Source organism: Lipophrys pholis (genome assembly GCF_963383615.2).
Source record: "Lipophrys pholis genome assembly, chromosome: 2".
NCBI lineage: Eukaryota > Metazoa > Chordata > Actinopteri > Blenniiformes > Blenniidae > Lipophrys > Lipophrys pholis.
This window is the reverse complement of record NC_137636.1, coordinates 39,562,249-39,578,176: the sequence shown is the minus strand read 5'-3', so window position 1 is coordinate 39,578,176 and position 15,928 is coordinate 39,562,249. Positions and strand designations below refer to the sequence as shown.

The 15,928-nt window shown below is 49.7% G+C and overlaps 1 protein-coding gene across 1 annotated transcript in view; it reads left to right on the top strand.

The window, feature by feature from the left end:
* The first annotated feature begins 258 nt into the window (after positions 1-258).
* The window catches only part of zdhhc1 (zDHHC palmitoyltransferase 1), a 42,914-nt gene continuing 27,244 nt past the window's right edge, over positions 259-15,928 (top strand). The window contains exons 1-2 of the mRNA XM_080489453.1: positions 259-664; positions 751-970. Of these exons, the coding sequence (XP_080345579.1) occupies positions 752-970 (219 nt within the window). The 5' untranslated portion in view covers positions 259-664; position 751. The remainder of the gene's footprint in view (positions 665-750; positions 971-15,928) is intronic.

Below are 15,928 nucleotides of genomic sequence, written 5' to 3'. Positions count from 1 at the left end.
GCGGCTTTATAGACAGAAACTCGTCCTGCGGGACGCTGCAAAAGTAACACAGTGACTTGGAGAAGTAACTTTAATCTGATTACTGGTTTGGAAATGGTAACGCGTTACTGGAAAAAGCGGTCATATGAGAGTCTTTACATACACCGGTCTGTTCTGCTTGTGAACGTAGCAGTTCGCGCTGGCCAGCAGATACTACAAAACCCAGAATGCCCCGCGGTGGTCACGTGCTCAGGCGCCATGGAAACGGCGTACAGCGCTGGACACGGAGAGGCGGTGCCAACATGCTAAATATTTAACATGACGGGCTCCATTAGAAATTGACCGTTAAACGGTGAACCGGCGGCCGCAGCCTGCCGCTGCTCTGCGGGAGAAGTGACACCGAGCCGGGGTGTGCGGCTGGCAGCCGCTCGTTCGCAGCTCAGCTCGCTCACAGCTGCCGGGGAAGGTGGTCCAGATCCCCGCCGGAGAGCGGCCACAGTCCAGCCGGAGAGCGGCCCGAGCCTCCCGTTGACAGGGATGGATGTGAGCTCAGAGCCGGTCCGAGCCTCCCTGCCTGTTTTCTGGTGAAGCTCAGCGGCTCTCCTCTGGAGCTCCACGCCGCTGCTCAGGCCCTCGCTCGGGGATGAGATGAGGCGCGGAAGACCGGAGGACCAGTAAAAACCAGGTGAGCATCAAACTGGCGGCTGGGTCAGGATGAGGACCGACCCAGTTCTGGGTGAGGACCCGGTTGTGTCTCACTGTGTGTGTCAGTATGGATGTGTGCAGCAGGACCCCTAACCGTACAGAGCCGGTGGGTGATGATCTCCATCGCCGTGGCGACGTGCGGCTCTGCTCCAGGACGAACGGGTGGACTTGGCCTCCTCACCCGTTCCAGCTGCTGGCCTGGCTGCTCTACGTCTTCTTCGCCGTCACCGGCTTCGGCGTCTTCGTCCCGCTGCTGCCGGCGCACTGGATCCCTGCAGGCTACATCGTATCCTTGGACCTGAGCTGAAGTAGATTCTAGAGGTCAGAGGTCAGGAAGATCTGGTAGAGCTGATGGAGAGGTCAGACTTCCTCTGGAGTGTGTTGACTTCCTGTGGAGTCTGTTGACTTCCTGTGGAGTGTGTGTGTTGACTTCCTGTGGAGTGTGTGTGTTGACTTTCTGTGGAGTGTGTGTGTTGACTTCCTGTGGAGTGTGCGTGTTGACTTCCTGTGGAGTCTGTTGACTTCCTGTGGAGTGTGTGTGTTGACTTCCTGTGGAGTCTGTTGACTTCCTGTGGAGTGTGTTGACTTCCTATGGAGTGTGTGTGTTGACTTCCTGTGGAGTGTGTGTGTTGACTTCCTGTGGAGTGTGCGTGTTGACTTCCTGTGGAGTATGTGGACATCCTGTGGAGTGTGTGTGTTGACTTCCTGTGGAGTGTGTGGACTTCCGGTGGAGTGTGTGGACTTCCTGTGGAGTGTTTTGACTTCCTGTGGAGTGTGTGTGTTGACTTCATGTGGAATGTGCGTGTTGACTTCCTGTGGAGTGTGTTGACTTCCTGTGGAGTGTGTGTGTTGACTTCCTGTGGAATGTGCGTGTTGACTTCGTGTGGAGTGTGCGTGTTGACTTCTTGTGGAGTGTGTTGACTTCCTATGGAGTGTGTGTGTTGAATTTCTGTGGAGTGTGTGTGTGGAGTGTGTATGTTGACTTCCTGTGAAGTGTGTGTGTTGACTCCCTGTGGAGTGTGCGTGTTGACTCCCTGTGGAGTGTGCGTGTTGACTTTCTGTGGAGTGTGTGTGTTGACTTCCTGTGGAGTGTGTTGACTTCCTGTGGAGTGTGTGGACTTCCTGAGGTGTGTCTTGACTTCCTGTGGAGTGTGTTGACTTCCTGTGGAGTGTGTTGACTTCCTGTGGAGTGTGTTGACGTCCTGTGGAGTGTGTATGTTGACTTCCTGTGGAGTGTGTTGACGTCCTGTGGAGTGTGTATGTTGACTTCCTGTGGAGTGTGTTGACTTCCTGTGGAGTGTGTTGACGTCCTGTGGAGTGTGTATGTTGACTTCCTGTGGAGTGTGTTGACTTCCTGTGGAGTGTGCATGTTGACTTCCTGTGGAGTGTGTTGACTTCCTGTGGAGTGTGTGTGTTAACTTTGTGTCGTGTGTGTTGACTTCCTGTGAAGTGTGTGTGTTGACTTTCTGTGGAGTGTGTGTGTTGACTTCCTGTGGAGTGTGTGTGTTGACTTCCTGAGGTCTGTGATCACTTCCTGTGAAGTGTGTGTGTTGACTTCCTGAGGTGTGTGTTGACGTCCTGTGAAGTGTGTGTGTTGACTTCCTGAGGTCTGTGTTGACGTCCTGTGGAGTGTGTTGACTTCCTGTGGAGTGTGCATGTTGACTTCCTGTGGTGTGTGTTGACTTCCTGAGGTCTGTGTTGACGTCCTGTGGAGTGTGTTGACTTCCTGTGGAGTGTGCATGTTGACTTCCTGTGGAGTGTGTTGACTTCCTGTGGAGTGTGTTGACTTCCTGTGGAGTGTGTGGACTTCCTGTGGTGTGTGTTGACTTCGTGTGGAGTGTGTGTGTTGACTTCGTGTGGAGTGTGTTGACTGCCTGAGGTGTGTGTTGACTTCCTGTGGAGTGTGTGGACTTCCTGTGGAGTGTTTTGACTTCCTGTGGTGTGTGTTGACTTCCTGTGGAGTGTGTGTGTTGACTTCGTGTGGAGTGTGTTGACTTCCTGTGGAGTGTGTGGACTTCCTGTGGAGTGTTTTGACTTCCTGTGGAGTGTTTTGACTTCCTGTGGTGTGTGTTGACTTCCTGTGGAGTGTGTGTGTTGACTTCGTGTGGAGTGTGTTGACTGCCTGAGGTGTGTGTTGACTTCCTGTGGAGTGTGTTGACTTCCTGTGGAGTGTGTGGACTTCCTGTGGAGTGTTTTGACTTCCTGTGGTGTGTGTGTGTTGACTTCGTGTGGAGTGTGTGTGTTGACTTCGTGTGGAGTGTGTTGACTTCCTGTGGAGTGTGTGGACTTCGTGTGGAGTGTTTTGACTTCCTGTGGAGTGTGTTGACTTCCTGTGGAGTGTGTGTGTTAACTTTGTGTCGTGTGTGTTGACTTCCTGTGAAGTGTGTGTGTTGACTTTCTGTGGAGTGTGTTGACATCCTGAGCTGTGTGTTGACATTGTGTGAAGTGTGTGTGTTGACTTCCTGTGGAGTGTGTGTGTTGACTTCCTGAGGTCTGTGTTCACTTCCTGTGAAGTGTGTGTGTTGACTTCCTGAGGTGTGTGTTGACGTCCTGTGAAGTGTGTGTGTTGACTTCCTGAGGTGTGTGTTGACTTCCTGTGAAGTGTGTGTTATGACTTCCTGAGGTGTGTGTGTGTGTTGACTTCCTGTGAAGTGTGTGTGTTGACTTCCTGATGTGTGTGTTGACTTCCTGTGAAGTTTGTGTGTTGACTTCCTGAGGTGTGTGTTGACGTCCTGTGGAGTGTGTTGACTTCCTGTGGAGTGTGTTGACTTCCTGTGGTGTGTGTTGACTTCGTGTGGAGTGTGTTGACTTCCTGTGGAGTGTGTGGACTTCCTGTGGAGTGTTTTGACTTCCTGTGGTGTGTGTTGACTTCCTGTGGAGTGTGTGTGTTGACTTCGTGTGGAGTGTGTTGACTGCCTGAGGTGTGTGTTGACTTCCTGTGGAGTGTGTTGACTTCCTGTGGAGTGTTTTGACTTCCTGTGATGTGTGTTGACTTCCTGTGGAGTGTGTGTGTTGACTTCCTGTGGAGTGTGTGTGTTGACTTCCTGTGGTGAGTGTTGACTTCCTGTGGTGTGTGTTGACTTCGTGTGGAGTGTTTTGACTTCCTGTGGTGTGTGTTGGCTTCCTGTGGAGTGTGTGTGTTGACTTCGTGTGGAGTGTGTTGACTTCCTGTGGAGTGTGTGGACTTCCTGTGGAGTGTGTTGACTTCCTGTGGAGTGTGTGGACTTCCTGTGGAGTGTTTTGACTTCCTGTGGAGTGTGTGGACTTCCTGTGGAGTGTTTTGACTTCCTGTGGTGTGTGTGTGTTGACTTCGTGTGGAGTGTGTTGACTGCCTGAGGTGTGTGTTGACTTCCTGTGGAATGTTTTGACTTCCTGTGGAGTGTGTGTGTTGACTTCGTGTGGAGTGTGTGTGTTGACTTCGTGTGGAGTGTGTTGACTGCCTGAGGTGTGTGTTGACTTTCTGTGGAGTGTGTGGACTTCCTGTGGAGTGTTTTGACTTCCTGTGGTGTGTGTGTGTTGACTTTGTGTCGTGTGTGTTGACTTCCTGTGAAGTGTGTGTGTTGACTTCCTGAGCTGTGTATTGACTTCCTGTGAAGTGTGTGTGTTGACTTTCTGTGGAGTGTGTTGACATCCTGAGCTGTGTGTTGACATTGTGTGAAGTGTGTGTGTTGACTTCCTGTGGAGTGTGTGTGTTGACTTCCTGTGGAGTGTGTGTGTTGACTTCCTGAGGTCTGTGTTCACTTCCTGTGAAGTGTGTGTGTTGACTTCCTGTGGTGTGTGTTGACTTCGTGTGGAGTGTGTTGACTGCCTGAGGTGTGTGTTGACTTCCTGTGGAGTGTGTGGACTTCCTGTGGAGTGTTTTGACTTCCTGTGGTGTGTGTTGACTTCGTGTGGAGTGTGTGTGTTGACTTCGTGTGGAGTGTGTTGACTGCCTGAGGTGTGTGTAGACTTCCTGTGGAGTGTGTGGATATCCTGTGGAGTGTGTTGACTTCCTGTGGAGTGTGTGTGTTGACTTTGTGTCGTGTGTGTTGACTTCCTGTGAAGTGTGTGTGTTGACTTCCTGAGCTGTGTATTGACTTCCTGTGAAGTGTGTGTGTTGACTTTCTGTGGAGTGTGTTGACATCCTGAGCTGTGTGTTGACATTGTGTGAAGTGTGTGTGTTGACTTCCTGTGGAGTGTGTGTGTTGACTTCCTGTGGAGTGTGTGTGTTGACTTCCTGAGGTCTGTGTTCACTTCCTGTGAAGTGTGTGTGTTGACTTCCTGAGGTGTGTGTTGACATCCTGTGAAGTGTGTTGACTTCCTGTGTAGTGTGTTGACGTCCTGTGGAGTGTGTGGACTTCCTGTGGAGTGTGTGGACTTCCTGTGGAGTGTTTTGACTTCCTGTGGTGTGTGTTGACTTCGTGTGGAGTGTGTGTGTTGACTTCGTGTGGAGTGTGTTGACTTCCTGTGGAGTGTTTTGACTTCCTGTGGTGTGTGTTGACTTTGTGTGGAGTGTGTTGACTGCCTGAGGTGTGTGTTGACTTCCTGTGGAGTGTGTTGACTTCCTGTGGAGTGTGTGGACTTCCTGTGGAGTGTTTTGACTTCCTGCGGTGTGTGTTGACTTCGTGTGGAGTGTGTGTGTTGACTTCGTGTGGAGTGTGTTGACTGCCTGAGGTGTGTGTTGACTTCCTGTGGAGTGTATTGACTTCCTGTGGAGTGTGTGTGTTGACTTTGTGTCGTGTGTGTTGACATCCTGTGAAGTGTGTGTGTTGACTTCCTGAGCTGTGTATTGACTTCCTGTGAAGTGTGTGTGTTGACTCTCTCTGGAGTGTGTTGACATCCTGAGCTGTGTGTTGACATTGTGTGAAGTGTGTGTGTTGACTTCCTGAGGTCTGTGTTGACTTCCTGTGGAGTGTGTGTGTTGACTTCCTGTAGAGTGTGTGTGTTGACGTCCTGAGGTGTGTGTTGACTTCCTGTGAAGTGTGTGTGTTGACTTCCTGAGGTGTGTGTGTGTGTTGACTTCCTGTGAAGTGTGTGTGTTGACTTCCTGAGGTGTGTGTTGACTTCCTGTGAAGTGTGTGTGTTGACTTCCTGAGGTGTGTGTGTGTGTTGACTTCCTGTGAAGTGTGTGTGTTGACTTCCTGTGGAGTGTGTGTGTTGACTTCCTGAGGTGTGTGTTGACTTCGTGTGGAGTGTGTGTGTTGACTTCGTGTGGAGTGTGTGTGTTGACTTCGTGTGGAGTGTGTTGACTGCCTGAGGTGTGTGTAGACTTCCTGTGGAGTGTGTGGATATCCTGTGGAGTGTGTTGACTTCCTGTGGAGTGTGTGTGTTGACTTTGTGTCGTGTGTGTTGACTTCCTGTGAAGTGTGTGTGTTGACTTCCTGAGCTGTGTATTGACTTCCTGTGAAGTGTGTGTGTTGACTTTCTGTGGAGTGTGTTGACATCCTGAGCTGTGTGTTGACATTGTGTGAAGTGTGTGTGTTGACTTCCTGTGGAGTGTGTGTGTTGACTTCCTGTGGAGTGTGTGTGTTGACTTCCTGAGGTCTGTGTTCACTTCCTGTGAAGTGTGTGTGTTGACTTCCTGAGGTGTGTGTTGACATCCTGTGAAGTGTGTTGACTTCCTGTGTAGTGTGTTGACGTCCTGTGGAGTGTGTGGACTTCCTGTGGAGTGTTTTGACTTCCTGTGGTGTGTGTTGACTTCGTGTGGAGTGTGTGTGTTGACTTCGTGTGGAGTGTGTTGACTTCCTGTGGAGTGTTTTGACTTCCTGTGGTGTGTGTTGACTTTGTGTGGAGTGTGTTGACTGCCTGAGGTGTGTGTTGACTTCCTGTGGAGTGTGTTGACTTCCTGTGGAGTGTGTGGACTTCCTGTGGAGTGTTTTGACTTCCTGCGGTGTGTGTTGACTTCGTGTGGAGTGTGTGTGTTGACTTCGTGTGGAGTGTGTTGACTGCCTGAGGTGTGTGTTGACTTCCTGTGGAGTGTATTGACTTCCTGTGGAGTGTGTGTGTTGACTTTGTGTCGTGTGTGTTGACATCCTGTGAAGTGTGTGTGTTGACTTCCTGAGCTGTGTATTGACTTCCTGTGAAGTGTGTGTGTTGACTCTCTCTGGAGTGTGTTGACATCCTGAGCTGTGTGTTGACATTGTGTGAAGTGTGTGTGTTGACTTCCTGAGGTCTGTGTTGACTTCCTGTGGAGTGTGTGTGTTGACTTCCTGAGGTGTGTAATGACGTCCTGTGAAGTGTGTGTGTTGACTTCCAGAGGTGTGTGTTGACTCCCTGTAGAGTGTGTGTGTTGACGTCCTGAGGTGTGTGTTGACTTCCTGTGAAGTGTGTGTGTTGACTTCCTGAGGTGTGTGTGTGTGTTGACTTCCTGTGAAGTGTGTGTGTTGACTTCCTGAGGTGTGTGTTGACGTCCTGTGAAGTGTGTGTGTTGACTTCCTGAGGTGTGTGTTGACTTCCTGTGAAGTGTGTGTGTTGACTTCCTGAGGTGTGTGTGTGTGTTGACTTCCTGTGAAGTGTGTGTGTTGACTTCCTGTGGAGTGTGTGTGTTGACTTCCTGTGGAGTGTGTGTGTTGACTTCCTGTGAAGTGTGTGTGTTGACTTCCTGTGAAGTGTGTGTGTTGACTTCCTGTGGACTGTGTGTGTTGACTTCCTGTGGACTGTGTGTGTTGACTTCGTGTGGAGTGTGTTGACTGCCTGAGGTGTGTGTTGACTTCCTGTGGAGTGTGTTGACTTCCTGTGGAGTGTGTGGACTTCCTGTGGAGTGTTTTAACTTCCTGTGGTGTGTGGAGTGTGTGTGTTGACTTCGTGTGGAGTGTGTTGACTTCCTGTGGAGTGTGTGGACTTCCTGTGGAGTGTGTTGACTTCCTGTGGAGTGTGTGGACTTCCTCTGGAGTGTTTTTACTTCCTGTGGTGTGTGTTGACTTCCTGTGGAGTGTGTTGACTTCCTGTGGAGTGTGTGGACTTCGTGTGGAGTGTGTTGACTTCCTGTGGAGTGTGTTGACTTCCTGTGGAGTGTTTTGACTTCCTGTGGTGTGTGTTGACTTCGTGTGGAGTGTGTGTGTTGACTTCGTGTGGAGTGTGTTGACTTCGTGTGGAGTTTGTTGACTTCCTGTGGTGTGTGTTGACTTCGTGTGGAGTGTGTGTGTTGACTTCGTGTGGAGTGTGTTGACTGCCTGAGGTGTGTGTTCACTTCCTGTGGAGTGTGTGGACTTCCTGTGGAGTGTTTTGACTTCCTGTGGTGTGTGTTGACTTCGTGTGGAGTGTGTTGACTGCCTGAGGTGTGTGTTGACTTCCTGTGGAGTGTGTGGACTTCCTGTGGAGTGTTTTGACTTCCTGTGGTGTGTGTTGACTTCGTGTGGAGTGTGTGTGTTGACTTCGTGTGGAGTGTGTTGACTGCCTGAGGTGTGTGTAGACTTCCTGTGGAGTGTGTGGATATCCTGTGGAGTGTGTTGACTTCCTGTGGAGTGTGTGTGTTGACTTTGTGTCGTGTGTGTTGACTTCCTGTGGAGTGTGTGTGTTGACTTCCTGAGGTCTGTGTTCACTTCCTGTGAAGTGTGTGTGTTGACTTCCTGAGGTGTGTGTTGACATCCTGTGAAGTGTGTTGACTTCCTGTGTAGTGTGTTGACGTCCTGTGGAGTGTGTTGACTTCCTGTGGAGTGTGTGGACTTCCTGTGGAGTGTTTTGACTTCCTGCGGTGTATGTTGACTTCGTGTGGAGTGTGTGTGTTGACTTCGTGTGGAGTGTGTTGACTGCCTGAGGTGTGTGTTGACTTCCTGTGGAGTGTATTGACTTCCTGTGGAGTGTGTGTGTTGACTTTGTGTCGTGTGTGTTGACATCCTGTGAAGTGTGTGTGTTGACTTCCTGAGCTGTGTATTGACTTCCTGTGAAGTGTGTGTGTTGACTCTCTGTGGAGTGTGTGTGTTGACTTCCTGAGGTCTGTGTTGACTTCCTGTGGAGTGTGTGTGTTGACTTCCTGAGGTCTGTGTTGACTTCCTGTGGAGTGTGTGTGTTGACTTCCTGAGGTGTGTAATGACGTCCTGTGAAGTGTGTGTGTTGACGTCCAGAGGTGTGTGTTGACTTCCTGTAGAGTGTGTGTTGACTTCCTGAGGTGTGTGTTGACTTCCTGTGAAGTGTGTGTGTTGACTTCCTGAGGTGTGTGTGTGTGTTGACTTCCTGTGAAGTGTGTGTGTTGACTTCCTGAGGTGTGTGTTGACGTCCTGTGAAGTGTGTGTGTTGACTTCCTGAGGTGTGTGTTGACTTCCTGTGAAGTGTGTGTGTTGACTTCCTGAGGTGTGTGTGTGTGTTGACTTCCTGTGAAGTGTGTGTGTTGACTTCCTGTGGAGTGTGTGTGTTGACTTCCTGAGCTGTGTGTTGACATTGTGTGAAGTGTGTGTGTTGACTTCCTGAGGTCTGTGTTGACTTCCTGTGGAGTGTGTGTGTTGACTTCCTGAGGTGTGTAATGACGTCCTGTGAAGTGTGTGTGTTGACTTCCAGAGGTGTGTGTTGACTCCCTGTAGAGTGTGTGTGTTGACGTCCTGAGGTGTGTGTTGACTTCCTGTGAAGTGTGTGTGTTGACTTCCTGAGGTGTGTGTGTGTGTTGACTTCCTGTGAAGTGTGTGTGTTGACTTCCTGAGGTGTGTGTTGACGTCCTGTGAAGTGTGTGTGTTGACTTCCTGAGGTGTGTGTTGACTTCCTGTGAAGTGTGTGTGTTGACTTCCTGAGGTGTGTGTGTGTGTTGACTTCCTGTGAAGTGTGTGTGTTGACTTCCTGTGGAGTGTGTGTGTTGACTTCCTGTGGAGTGTGTGTGTTGACTTCCTGTGAAGTGTGTGTGTTGACTTCCTGTGAAGTGTGTGTGTTGACTTCCTGTGGACTGTGTGTGTTGACTTCCTGTGGACTGTGTGTGTTGACTTCGTGTGGAGTGTGTTGACTGCCTGAGGTGTGTGTTGACTTCCTGTGGAGTGTGTTGACTTCCTGTGGAGTGTGTGGACTTCCTGTGGAGTGTTTTAACTTCCTGTGGTGTGTGGAGTGTGTGTGTTGACTTCGTGTGGAGTGTGTTGACTTCCTGTGGAGTGTGTGGACTTCCTGTGGAGTGTGTTGACTTCCTGTGGAGTGTGTGGACTTCCTCTGGAGTGTTTTGACTTCCTGTGGTGTGTGTTGACTTCCTGTGGAGTGTGTTGACTTCCTGTGGAGTGTGTGGACTTCGTGTGGAGTGTGTTGACTTCCTGTGGAGTGTGTTGACTTCCTGTGGAGTGTTTTGACTTCCTGTGGTGTGTGTTGACTTCGTGTGGAGTGTGTGTGTTGACTTCGTGTGGAGTGTGTTGACTTCGTGTGGAGTTTGTTGACTTCCTGTGGTGTGTGTTGACTTCGTGTGGAGTGTGTGTGTTGACTTCGTGTGGAGTGTGTTGACTGCCTGAGGTGTGTGTTCACTTCCTGTGGAGTGTGTGGACTTCCTGTGGAGTGTTTTGACTTCCTGTGGTGTGTGTTGACTTCGTGTGGAGTGTGTTGACTGCCTGAGGTGTGTGTTGACTTCCTGTGGAGTGTGTGGACTTCCTGTGGAGTGTTTTGACTTCCTGTGGTGTGTGTTGACTTCGTGTGGAGTGTGTGTGTTGACTTCGTGTGGAGTGTGTTGACTGCCTGAGGTGTGTGTAGACTTCCTGTGGAGTGTGTGGATATCCTGTGGAGTGTGTTGACTTCCTGTGGAGTGTGTGTGTTGACTTTGTGTCGTGTGTGTTGACTTCCTGTGGAGTGTGTGTGTTGACTTCCTGAGGTCTGTGTTCACTTCCTGTGAAGTGTGTGTGTTGACTTCCTGAGGTGTGTGTTGACATCCTGTGAAGTGTGTTGACTTCCTGTGTAGTGTGTTGACGTCCTGTGGAGTGTGTTGACTTCCTGTGGAGTGTGTGGACTTCCTGTGGAGTGTTTTGACTTCCTGCGGTGTATGTTGACTTCGTGTGGAGTGTGTGTGTTGACTTCGTGTGGAGTGTGTTGACTGCCTGAGGTGTGTGTTGACTTCCTGTGGAGTGTATTGACTTCCTGTGGAGTGTGTGTGTTGACTTTGTGTCGTGTGTGTTGACATCCTGTGAAGTGTGTGTGTTGACTTCCTGAGCTGTGTATTGACTTCCTGTGAAGTGTGTGTGTTGACTCTCTGTGGAGTGTGTGTGTTGACTTCCTGAGGTCTGTGTTGACTTCCTGTGGAGTGTGTGTGTTGACTTCCTGAGGTCTGTGTTGACTTCCTGTGGAGTGTGTGTGTTGACTTCCTGAGGTGTGTAATGACGTCCTGTGAAGTGTGTGTGTTGACGTCCAGAGGTGTGTGTTGACTTCCTGTAGAGTGTGTGTTGACTTCCTGAGGTGTGTGTTGACTTCCTGTGAAGTGTGTGTGTTGACTTCCTGAGGTGTGTGTGTGTGTTGACTTCCTGTGAAGTGTGTGTGTTGACTTCCTGAGGTGTGTGTTGACGTCCTGTGAAGTGTGTGTGTTGACTTCCTGAGGTGTGTGTTGACTTCCTGTGAAGTGTGTGTGTTGACTTCCTGAGGTGTGTGTGTGTGTTGACTTCCTGTGAAGTGTGTGTGTTGACTTCCTGTGGAGTGTGTGTGTTGACTTCCTGAGGTGTGTGTTGACTTCCTGTGGAGTGTGTGTGTTGACATCCTGAGGTGTGTGTTGACTTCCTGTGGACTGTGTGTGTTGACTTCCTGTGGACTGTGTGTGTTGATTTCCTGTGAAGTGTGTGTGTGTTGACTTCCTGAGGTGTGTGTTTGTTGACTTCATGTGAAGTGTGTGTGTTGACTTCCTGTGGACTGTGTGTGTTGACTTCCTGTGAAGTGTGTATGTTGACTTCCTGTGGACTGTTTGTGTTGACTTCCTGTGAAATTTGTGTGTTGACTTCCTGTGGACTGTGTGTGTGTTGACTTCCTGAGGTGTGTGTTGACTTCCTGAGGTGTGTGTTGACTTCCTGTGAAGTGTGTGTGTTGACTTCCTGTGGACTGTGTGTGTTGACTTCCTGTGAAGTGTGTGTGTTGACTTCCTGTGGACTGTGTGTGTTGACTTCCTGAGGTGTGTGTGTGTGTGTTGACTTCCTGTGAAGTGTGTGTGTTGACTTCCTGTGGACTGTGTGTGTTGACTTCCTGTGAAGTGTGTGTGTTTGTTGACTTCCCGTGACGTGTGTGTGTTGACTTCCTGAGGTGTGTGTGTGTGTGTGTGTGTTGACTTCCTGTGGACTGTGTGTGTGTTGACTTCCCGTGAAGTGTGTGTGTTGACTTCCTGTGAAGTGTGTGTGTTGACCTCCTGTGGACTGTGTGTGTGTTGACTTCCTGTGGACTGTGTGTGTTGACCTCCTGTGAAGTGTGTGTGTTGACTTCCTGTGAAGTGTGTGTGTTGACCTCCTGTGAAGTGTGTGTGTTGACTTCCTGTGGACTGTGTGTGTGTTGACTTCCTGTGGACTGTGTGTGTTGACCTCCTGAGGTGTGTGTGTGTTGACTTCGTTTGGAGTGTGTGTGTGTTGACTTCCTGTGGACTGTGTGTGTGTTGACTTCGTGTGGAGTGTGTGTGTTGACTTCCTGTGGTGTGTGTGTGTTGACTTCCTGTGGTGTGTGTGTGTTGACTTCGTGTGGAGTGTGTGTGGGTTGACTTCCTGTGGAGTGTGTGTGTGTTGACTTCCTGTGGATTGTGTGTGTTGACTTCCTGTGGACTGTGTGTGTGTTTACTTCGTGTGGAGTGTGTTGACTTCCTGAGGTGTGTGTTGACTTCCTGTGAAGTGTGTGTGTTGACTTCCTGTGGAGTGTGTGTGTTGACTTCCTGAGGTGTGTGTGTGTTGACTTCGTGTGGAGTGTGTGTGTTGACTTCCTGTGGACTGTGTGTGTTGACTTCCTGTGGAGTGTGTGTGTGTTGACTTCCTGAGGAGTGTGTGTGTTTGCTTCCTGTGGAGTGTGTGTGTGTTGACTTCCTGAGGTGTGTGTGTGTGTTGACTTCCTGTGGACTGTGTGTGTGTTGACTTTGTGTGGAGTGTGTGTGTTGACTTCCTGTGGAGTGTGTGTGTGTTGACTTCGTGTGGAGTGTGTGTGTGTTGACTTCCTGAGGTTTGTGTGTGTTGACTTCGTGTGGAGTGTGTGTGTTGACTTCGTGTGGAGTGTGTGTGTTGACTTCCTGAGGTGTGTGTGTGTTGACTTCGTGTGGAGTGTGTGTGTTGACTTCCTGTGGTGTGTGTGTGTTGACTTCCTGAGGTGTGTGTGTGTGTTGACTTCGTGTGGAGTGTGTGTGTTGACTTCGTGTGGAGTGTGTGTGTGTTGACTTCCTGTGGACTGTGTGTGTGTTGACTTCGTGTGGAGTGTCTGTGTTGACTTCCTGTGGTGTGTGTGTGTTGACTTCCTGTGGTGTGTGTGTGTGTTGACTTCGTGTGGAGTGTGTGTGGGTTGACTTCCTGTGGAGTGTGTGTGTGTTGACTTCCTGTGGACTGTGTGTGTGTTGACTTCCTGGGGTGTGTGTGTGTTGACTTCGTGTGGAGTGTGTTTGTGTTGACTTCGTGTGGAGTGTGTGTGTGTTGACTTCCTGTGGTGTGTGTGTGTTGACTTCCTGTGGTGTGTGTGTGTTGACTTCCTGTGGACTGTGTGTGTGTTGACTTCGTGTGGACTGTGTGTGTGTTGACTTCCTGTGGACTGTGTGTGTTTTGACTTCCTGTGGACTGTGTGTGTTGACTTCCTGTGAAGTGTGTGTGTTGACTTCCTGTGAAGTGTGTGTGTTGACTTCCTGTGAAGTGTGTGTTTTGACTTCCTGTGGACTGTGTGTGTGTTGACTTCCTGAGGTGTGTGTGTTGACTTCCTGTGGACTGTGTGTGTTTTGACTTCCTGTGGACTGTGTGTGTTGACTTCCTGTGAAGTGTGTGTGTTGACTTCCTGTGGATTGTGTGTGTTGACTTCCTGTGAAGTGTGTGTGTTGACTTAGTGTGGAGTGTGTTGACTTCCTGAGGTGTGTGTTGACTTCCTGTGAAGTGTGTGTGTTGACTTCGTGTGGAGTGTGTGTGTTGACTTCCTGTGGACTGTGTGTGTTGACTTCCTGAGGAGTGTGTGTGTTTGCTTCCTGTGGAGTGTGTGTGTGTTGACTTCGTGTGGAGTGTGTGTGTTGACTTCCTGTGGAGTGTGTGTGTTTTGACTTCCTGTGGACTGTGTGTGTGTTGACTTCCTGAGGTGTGTGTGTTGACTTCCTGTGAAGTGTGTGTGTTGAATTCCTGTGGATTGTGTGTGTTGACTTCCTATGAAGTGTGTGTGTTGACTTCCTGAGGTGTGTGTGTTGACTTCCTGAGGTGTGTGTGTTGACTTCCTGTGGATTGTGTGTGTTGACTTCCTGTGGATTGTGTGTGTTGACTTCCTGTGGACTGTGTGTGTGTTGACTTCGTGTGGAGTGTGTGTGTTGACTTCCTGTGGTGTGTGTGTGTTGACTTCCTGTGGTGTGTGTGTGTTGACTTCGTGTGGAGTGTGTGTGGGTTGACTTCCTGTGGAGTGTGTGTGTGTTGACTTCCTGTGGATTGTGTGTGTTGACTTCCTGTGGACTGTGTGTGTGTTGACTTCCTGTGAAAATTTTTAGTTGACTTCCTGTGGACTGTGTGTGTGTTTACTTCGTGTGGAGTGTGTTGACTTCCTGAGGTGTGTGTTGACTTCCTGTGAAGTGTGTGTGTTGACTTCCTGTGGAGTGTGTGTGTTGACTTCCTGAGGTGTGTGTGTGTTGACTTCGTGTGGAGTGTGTGTGTTGACTTCCTGTGGACTGTGTGTGTTGACTTCCTGTGGAGTGTGTGTGTGTTGACTTCCTGAGGAGTGTGTGTGTTTGCTTCCTGTGGAGTGTGTGTGTGTTGACTTCCTGAGGTGTGTGTGTGTGTTGACTTCCTGTGGACTGTGTGTGTGTTGACTTTGTGTGGAGTGTGTGTGTTGACTTCCTGTGGAGTGTGTGTGTGTTGACTTCGTGTGGAGTGTGTGTGTGTTGACTTCCTGAGGTTTGTGTGTGTTGACTTCGTGTGGAGTGTGTGTGTTGACTTCGTGTGGAGTGTGTGTGTTGACTTCCTGAGGTGTGTGTGTGTTGACTTCGTGTGGAGTGTGTGTGTTGACTTCCTGTGGTGTGTGTGTGTTGACTTCCTGAGGTGTGTGTGTGTGTTGACTTCGTGTGGAGTGTGTGTGTTGACTTCGTGTGGAGTGTGTGTGTGTTGACTTCCTGTGGACTGTGTGTGTGTTGACTTCGTGTGGAGTGTCTGTGTTGACTTCCTGTGGTGTGTGTGTGTTGACTTCCTGTGGTGTGTGTGTGTGTTGACTTCGTGTGGAGTGTGTGTGGGTTGACTTCCTGTGGAGTGTGTGTGTGTTGACTTCCTGTGGACTGTGTGTGTGTTGACTTCCTGGGGTGTGTGTGTGTTGACTTCGTGTGGAGTGTGTTTGTGTTGACTTCGTGTGGAGTGTGTGTGTGTTGACTTCCTGTGGTGTGTGTGTGTTGACTTCCTGTGGTGTGTGTGTGTTGACTTCCTGTGGACTGTGTGTGTGTTGACTTCGTGTGGACTGTGTGTGTGTTGACTTCCTGTGGACTGTGTGTGTTTTGACTTCCTGTGGACTGTGTGTGTTGACTTCCTGTGAAGTGTGTGTGTTGACTTCCTGTGAAGTGTGTGTGTTGACTTCCTGTGAAGTGTGTGTTTTGACTTCCTGTGGACTGTGTGTGTGTTGACTTCCTGAGGTGTGTGTGTTGACTTCCTGTGGACTGTGTGTGTTTTGACTTCCTGTGGACTGTGTGTGTTGACTTCCTGTGAAGTGTGTGTGTTGACTTCCTGTGGATTGTGTGTGTTGACTTCCTGTGAAGTGTGTGTGTTGACTTCGTGTGGAGTGTGTTGACTTCCTGAGGTGTGTGTTGACTTCCTGTGAAGTGTGTGTGTTGACTTCGTGTGGAGTGTGTGTGTTGACTTCCTGTGGACTGTGTGTGTTGACTTCCTGAGGAGTGTGTGTGTTTGCTTCCTGTGGAGTGTGTGTGTGTTGACTTCGTGTGGAGTGTGTGTGTTGACTTCCTGTGGAGTGTGTGTGTTTTGACTTCCTGTGGACTGTGTGTGTGTTGACTTCCTGAGGTGTGTGTGTTGACTTCCTGTGAAGTGTGTGTGTTGAATTCCTGTGGATTGTGTGTGTTGACTTCCTATGAAGTGTGTGTGTTGACTTCCTGAGGTGTGTGTGTTGACTTCCTGAGGTGTGTGTGTTGACTTCCTGTGGATTGTGTGTGTTGACTTCCTGTGGACTGTGTGTGTGTTGTCTTCGTGTGGAG